This window comes from Talpa occidentalis, unplaced genomic scaffold (assembly GCF_014898055.3).
Source record: "Talpa occidentalis isolate TD23 unplaced genomic scaffold, MPIMG_talOcc4v2.1 talOcc4.9, whole genome shotgun sequence".
NCBI classification, from domain to species: Eukaryota; Metazoa; Chordata; class Mammalia; order Eulipotyphla; family Talpidae; genus Talpa; species Talpa occidentalis.
The window spans coordinates 110111176-110118762 of NW_023605305.1; the positions used below are offsets into that span (position 1 = coordinate 110111176).

General features: G+C 40.5%; 1 protein-coding gene across 1 annotated transcript; it reads right to left on the minus strand.

The window, feature by feature from the left end:
- Positions 1-227: 227 nt before the first annotated feature.
- Positions 228-7327, minus strand: LOC119235358 (pre-mRNA-splicing factor SPF27-like). Its single transcript, XM_037498654.2, has 5 exons — positions 6705-7327; positions 5546-5707; positions 4061-4111; positions 2441-2521; positions 228-526 (listed from the first exon to the last, which is right to left on the minus strand). Exons 1-5 carry the CDS (start codon positions 6764-6766, stop codon positions 400-402), a joined length of 483 nt encoding a protein of 160 aa, XP_037354551.1. The 5' UTR covers positions 6767-7327; the 3' UTR covers positions 228-399.
- Positions 7328-7587: the final 260 nt, after the last annotated feature.

Sequence of the window (7587 nt, forward strand, 5' to 3'; positions counted from 1 at the left end):
AAAAAAAAGATTTTGTTTCGAACTACTTCTCTTTATTTGAAAAAATATATAAATCAAAAATATCCAAGTTATTATACATGTTGAAAACTTTCAATAATGAGCTCTTGGATATAAAGTAAGGTTCCGTGGCTGAACTTTGATTCTAAAATATTTAAAGTCATACTTATTTGAAAGACTGAAGTTTTTTTAATAGTAAAAAAAAAAAAAAAAAAAAAAACACCATCAGGTTGAAATGTTTTTATTTGGTAAACATACACACAGAATTCATAACAAACAGTTCATATTCTACAGTGTCTAAACATTCAGTACTGATGATGTCCACAGATGATGTCTGTCCTAGCTCAAGCTCCTGACCAGTAGAGATCTAGCTCGCCTTCCTCTACCAAAAGAACCTGTCTCTCAGAAGTCCTGACGGATATTTTCTTTGTTTGCCTCTCCGTGTTGCTGCTTCATTTGAAAGACTTCATTTTCTAATTGCACAATCGTCCTTTCAATCTCATAATTCTTACTGACCAGGGATACCCAACTACAAAGGAAAGAAAAGAACGATTACTCAGGGTAAAATTCTCACAGAACATTTTATTTGTGTTTTCACCTAGGATGTTTTCACACTAACCTCCACTAAACTTTACATTTAAAAAAAAAAAAAAAATGAGGCACATTTTGGGGAAAGTGAATAAAGCACACACTGGATCTCTCTGATTCTTTCTTTTCTTTTCTTTTTTTTTTTTTAATAGAGGCATGCTTTATTTATTTAGTTTGTTTGTTTGTTTGTTTATACATGCACTGTGGTACAGTCAGAAGCGCGGGAGGGTGAGAGAATTCACCAGAGCCAGAGGGGGAGCAGAGCAGGCAGAAGGACCGAAGTACACTGCTGGGGGGAGCAGCGGGCGGCAGGAGAGGACTGCGCGCCATGCGGGACCCTCCTTGGTGGCCGGGGAGCAGCCGGGGATCGAACCGGCGCCGCAGAGGCCGCGGGCAGCTTCGCAACCCAGCGCTCAACCACTGCGCCACCGGGGAGGCCCTCTGATTATTTCTTATAATTGCAGGTGAATTTACAATTCTTGCAAAATAAAAAACCTAGTAAAAAGATCAAACTATAAAGAACTGAAGAGAAATGAAGATAGTATTTAACTGAATTAACAAAAAGGATAAAGGAAACAGTTAATGAAAAATGAAGAAATTTCTAATACTGATGAAAAAAATTCCAGATTCGGGCCTCTCCGGTGGTGCAGCAGTTGAGCGCTGGGTTGTGAAGCTGCCCGCGGCCTCTGCAGCGCCAGTTCGATCCCCAGCCGCTCCCCGGCCACCAAAGGAGGGTCCCACATGGCGCCCAGACCTCTCCTGCCGCCCGCTGCTCCCCTCAGCAGTGTACTTCGGTCCTTCTGCCTGCTCTGCTCCCCTTCTGGCTCTGGTGAATTCTCTCACCCTCCCGCGCTTCTGACTGTACCCAGTGCATGTATAAACAAAAAACAAACAAACAAACCAGCAAACAAATAAATAAAGCATGCCTCTATTAAAAAAAAAAAAAAAAAATTCCAGATTCAAGAAGCTACTCCCTTTCCCCAGAAAATCTCTAGGACAAATGAGAAGAAACACACATGCATATTTAGAAGATCCTATTAGCCCAAGAAAAATATAAAAAGATGCCTAACCGATCAATAATATGGGATACATGGAGGAAGAGGGAAAGCCAAAAAAAGGGAAAAAATGATGCAAAATTCATGCTGATATTTAGGAACATGTACCAACTTAGTTTTGTAAATGAAGAACATTTTTAAAACAAAATATATAAACAGGTAGAATTAAGACAAATTTTGAGAAAATATGGAAATCTTGCAAGTCAAAAATTTTTCTCCTTTTATAAGAATATATAATTCTATTCAGAGCAAAAAAATAAGACCAGTATCCTTTATCGGTGTTTTTTTTTTTTTGTTATAATTCTCATGGCATTCTTTTTTTTTTTTAATTTTTTTTTTAATAGAGGCATGTTTTTATTTATTTATTTGTTTGTTTTGTTTATACATGCACTGGGTACAGTCAGAAGCGCGGGAGGGTGAGAGAATTCACCAGAGCCAGAGCGGGGAGCAGAGCAGGCAGAAGGACCGAAGTACACTGCTGAGGGGAGCAGCGGGCGGCAGGAGAGGTCTGTGGCCATGCGGGACCCTCCTCCGGTGGCCAGGGAGCAGCCAGGGATCAAACTGGCGCCGCAGAGGCCGCGGGCGGCTTCACAACCCAGCGCTCAACCGCTGCGCCACCGGGAAGGCCCTCTCATGGCATTCTAAGATGACACTTCAGACAGAGGCAGGGAGGTCAAGCGCAGGACGCAGAACACAGGACCTCTGTGCACTCTGTTTAAGTAGCTTTGAATCATATTCCTGAATTTTGACTTTAAAGTGTATTTAGCAATTTGAAAAATGATGGAATTGTAGAGACTCACTTTGACTCCATCTCTCTTAATTTAGATCCAGCTGTGAGTTGCATGTTCTTTCGCTGCCAGTTTAAATCTTGAATGTGTTTCCTGGGGAAATTAAAAATTATTAATATAACCCAACTACATTAACATAAAATCACAGAAAAATGTATAAACAATACAGTATCTTTAATTCCTTGAGAAGAACAGATATATACAGACACTAATTCCAGGAACTTCCCCCTAATATTTTTTCAATTACAAATTAAAACATGCTCATTGTGAAAAATTAAACACAGACACATAAATAATTGAAAGTTTCTCCCCCTGTGATAACCACTGTTCAGTTTTTGGTGGGTATCCTTCTAGAATACATGTATATGTACATGTAGAAAATGTATTTTTTTAAATTTTCAACATAAATCATATTATAAATGTCATTCTGCAACTTCTCCTCCTGAAAGGGTCTTTTCAATCTATAGCCTTGCAAATTATAAATAAAATCATCAACTCAAAATATTCTATGTTTTACATTGTTTACTACGGTATTATTTACAATAGCCATGACATGGAAAAAAAATCTTTTTTTTTTTTTTTTTTTTTAAGATTTTATTTATTTATACAAGCACTGGGTACAGGTACAGTCAGAAGCGCGGGAGGGTGAGAGAATTCACCAGAGCCAGAGTGGGAAACAGAACAGGCAGACGGACGAAATACACTGCTGAGGGAGCAGTGGGCGCAGCAGAGGTGTGCACGCCATGTGGAACCCTCGCCGGTAGCCGGGGATCGAACTGGCACTGCAGAGGCTGCGGGCAGCTTCACAACCCAGCGCTCAACCGCTGCGCCACCAGGGGAGGCCCGACATGGAAAAAATCTTAATGTCCACTGACGGCTGACTGGATTAAAAAGGTGTGGCATACCCATGCCATGGGATTCTATTCAGCCAGAGAAAGATGAAATGTTGCTATTTACAGCAATATGAAAGGAGTTCAAGGGAATAATGTGCACTAAAGCAAATGAGAATGACAAATACTGGACACTTACATAGCAGATGACCTGACACAGCAAAATACTGATAAAAATTAGTGGATGCAGAAAGGATCAAAAGTGTTAAGGACAGTGGCAGGAAGAAAACCAAATTAAATAACAAAAAATTCTCTTTTTTTTTAAAAGATTTATTTATTTATTTATACAAGCACTGGGTACAGTCAGAAGCATGGGAGGGTGAGAGAATTCACCAGAGCCAGAACAGGCAGAAGGACCGAAGTACACTGCTGAGGGGAGCAGCGGGCACGGCAGGTGAGGTCTGCACACCATGTGGAACACTCACTGGCAGCCGAGGATCGAACCGGAGCTGCAGAGGCTGCAGGCAGATTCACAGCCCAGTGCTCAACCGCTGTGCCACCGGGGAGGCCCTAAAAAATTCTTAATGCTGGAGAAAAAACAAAAGACCTGGTAGAGAGGTTTTCAGTCCCCAGGTCTACCGCTGCACTCAGGCAGGGTAAACATCAGTCAGATGCTGGGCAGAATGGACCATCGATTTTTCACTATTTGTCACTATAGTCCATTTGTTTCTTTTTCTTCTTACCTCAGTTATTAATGATTTGTTTAAACTTTATTCTAAAATAGGAGGGAAAAAAAACTTACCTTAACTTCTGGAGCTCTTTCTGTGCATGTTCAATCATATGAACTAGATTTCTAAGGAAGGAAATGAGGAAAATCAGATTAATGTACATTAAAATTTAATAGTACCAACTAAAATGATCTGGTCTATACAAGGGTCAAGATTTTCTGCTAAAAATATTTAATATTTACTGAGTTTTCTGTGGCAAACAATGACACTCTATAAATATTGGCTAATTCACAAGAATTCCCTGAGGTAGGTATCATCCCCATTAACATGAGAAAACAAAGTCTAGAAAGCTTAAGTCACTTGGTTAAGGAACATGAGTAAGTATCAGAGCTGAATTCTATTTCAGGTCTTCTAAATTCTCAAGTCCAAGCAGTTTACTGACATTCTGATTTTATATACTTATGTCACTTCATAAACTATCATTTAAAAAAAAGATGCGGGCCTCCCCTGGTGGCGCAGGTGGTTGAACACAGCTCTGTGAAGCTGTACGCAGCCTCTGAAGCACCGGTTTGATCCCGGCTGGCAGGCGAGAATCCCACATGGCACAGTAGACCTCTCCTGACTCGCCCACTGCGCCCCTCAGCAGTGTATTTCGTCAGTCTGCCTGTTCTGTTCCTCACTCTGTCTCTGGTGAATCCTCTGACCCTCCCACGAATCTGGCCTGTACCCCGGTTCTTATATAAATAAATGAATAAATCTTTGAAAAAAAAAAAAAGATGTATTTATTTATGCATACAAAGCTGGGGTGTAGGTCAGAGGTGCAGGGAGATGAGAGGATTCACCAGAAACAGAGTGGGGAGCAGAACAGGCAGATCCACCAAAATACACTGCTGAAGGGAGCAGTGGGCAATACAGTAGAGTTCTGCTTCACCATGTCAGTCAGCTCCTTTGCTGGGGGTCAAATTCATGCTGTAGTAGCTGCGGATTGCTATATAGTACTGACGCTTAACCCCTTGTGCCACCAGGTAGGCCCATAAACTATCACTCCTTTTCATAGAGAAGATGGAAGATATCTGATATGAGTATACCCATTCAAATTTCTTTTTACCCCTGTTTCTGTATCTACATTTACTGTATTCTCCCCTTCTGTCTATTGCTAAGTGGAGAGAAAGAGCAAAAACAAAAACTTTTGTGGAACACTTGAGAGATTCAGTCTAGTACAATTTGGCTCTAAGACTAATCACATAAAGTTACAAGTGATAATTACCATTAGAGAAATGATTCAAGGGTAGATTTCAGTCCCTGTATTTACTTTTTTTTTTTTTTTAAGTATTATATAATTAATGTGATAGTTTTAGGTCCCCTTAATACTCTTTAAATTTTGAGTTCAGTTTCAAAGTAGCAGCTTTTCATACAGGCTGTAGTTCTAGCACATGATCTCAAGTCAAAGTGTAGTAATACTATTTTTATTCCACTTTCTGGGTCCTAAATCTCACATTTAAAAAAAATACCAAAGGTGTAAAGGAATGGGTTTAAAAAAAAGAAAAATGGCTTCTTACTCATTATATACTTTCCAGGCATTGCATCCATGCTGTGACATCAGTTCCAGATTCTCAATTCGAACTGCTTGATGTTCTAACTGGGCCATAGAATTGTTTACACATTCCTGCCAAGCAGTAATATCATTTTTCTGTCCCGAGGAAGGGGCTGGAAGTTCATACCTGTAATTAAATAACAATAAATTAAAACGGCATATTCTCAAAACCTCCCTCCTCCCAACAGAATGCCTTAGAGGTCTATGCACACTGTATAAACTACAGAAGACTGAAGAAGCAGATCTTGCAATAGAAAACTATTTATTCTATGAACAATAAACTCACATGAGCATCAACATATACAGGAACAAAAAAATGATTACAACAGATTCATGTAAAGGACTGTTTTGTGAGCCCATTAAGATGCTTGTAATTTATTAAGGGAAAAAACTGAATACAAGACACTATCATTTTGTTAACACACACCTACATCCATCACCCATCAGTGCTTCCAGGCATCTACCCACACAGCCACACTCCTCTAGAGAAAAAAAGGGAAATAATAATTCTTTGCATTTGGGGGCCTCCCTGGTAGTGCAAGGGGTTAAGACACAACCTATGAAGCTATCTGTAGCCTCTGCAGCCCAACTTCGATCCCTGGCCTGCCAGGGAGCAACCCACATGGTGCATTAGACCTCTCTGGACTCACCTGCTGCTCCCCTCAGCAGTGTATTTCAGTCAATCTGCCTGTTCTGTTCCCTGCTGTCTCTGGTGAATCCTCTCACCTCCCACACCTCTGGCCTGTACCCCAGTTCTTATATGCATAAATAAATCTTTAAAAAAAATTATTTGCATTTGGACCACTCTAATTCCTTTTTTCACATTACAGAGTCCGTCAGCACTGCCAATATAGCCACAAACACACTCATCATAAATCTCAGCTCATTATCAGTGAGCTACAACAAACTACTTCTAATTTCCACTTTAGTATTTTACTAGCTACTGTTAAAACTCCAAGCTATACCTATGAATAAAAGAAGGATATACAATTAGGATCAGGAAATTGATCAAACTTCAGTAAAAATCTTTCCCCACTATGATCCTGTATACAGATACACACAGCTAAACAAAAGTGTCACAAAGCAGTGATTTGGGCCCAGCTGAATCCAGAAATAGGACTTACCGTTTCATACTGAGCAATTCAATTGGTTGTCGAGCAGCCAGTCTTTCAAATTCATTTCTCATTATGTCAGTCTGATGTATAAATGAGAAAGAATTACTTCCAATCTCTTATCAACAAACTAAAATTAACTGTCACCAAACAGAGAAGAAATATAACCTACTTACATATCCAAATTTTATACTACCCATCATAATGGGTTATATTCTTATCTCTGAGTCTTTTCCGGGTTAAAAGCTCTCTGCGATCTGGAGAAGAGGCTTGCATACACCCTGTCTTCATTTGTAAAGGGGCCCATAGAGGAAAGGATTAATCCCAGACCAGTGGTTCTCAGTCCCAGCAGCACATTACAATCAGGGGAAAATAACTCCAATCCCAGTGACATCTCATCCCTCTCCCTCACTCCATTCTCAGGTGGAGAATGACAGGATTATGACTTTTAACTCACTTCATAAAGTGAAGCTTAGTGTTGAGAACCACAGATCTAAATATTCATGGGCAGGGGGTGAGGAGAGGAAAGGACTTGGACATAAAGTAATGTGCTTTAGGGCTATGAGCATAAACCTATACATTCTTTTTGGTTCTTGCTACATTTTCACAATTTGCTTTTTGCAAAGACTGGAGAAAAAAGGGACAAAAAGAACTGGTTCTATCTGCTCTAACAATTTTACTAATTAAAAAAACCCTAAGACCTCCCCTGGTAGCACAGGCAGTTGAGCGCAGCGCTGGGAAGCTGCCCGCAGCCTCTGCAGTGCTGTTCAATCCTGGCTGGTCAGCGAGGGTCCCACATGGCGCGGCAGACCTCTCCTGTCGCGCCAGCTGCTCCCCTCAGCAGTGTGATTCGTCAGTCTGCCTGTTCTGTTCGCTGCTCTGTTTCTGGTGAATC

Coding starts and splice junctions, on each gene's coding strand:
- LOC119235358 (XM_037498654.2), bottom strand. CDS start 6,766: ATGAGAAATGAATTTGAAAGACTGGCTGCTCGACAACCAATTGAATTG. Junction 5,708..6,704: donor GAATTGCTCAGTATGAAACG/GTAAGTCCTATT, acceptor ATTTAATTACAG/GTATGAACTTCCAGCCCCTT. Junction 4,112..5,545: donor GCCTGGAAAGTATATAATGA/GTAAGAAGCCAT, acceptor TTCCTTCCTTAG/AAATCTAGTTCATATGATTG.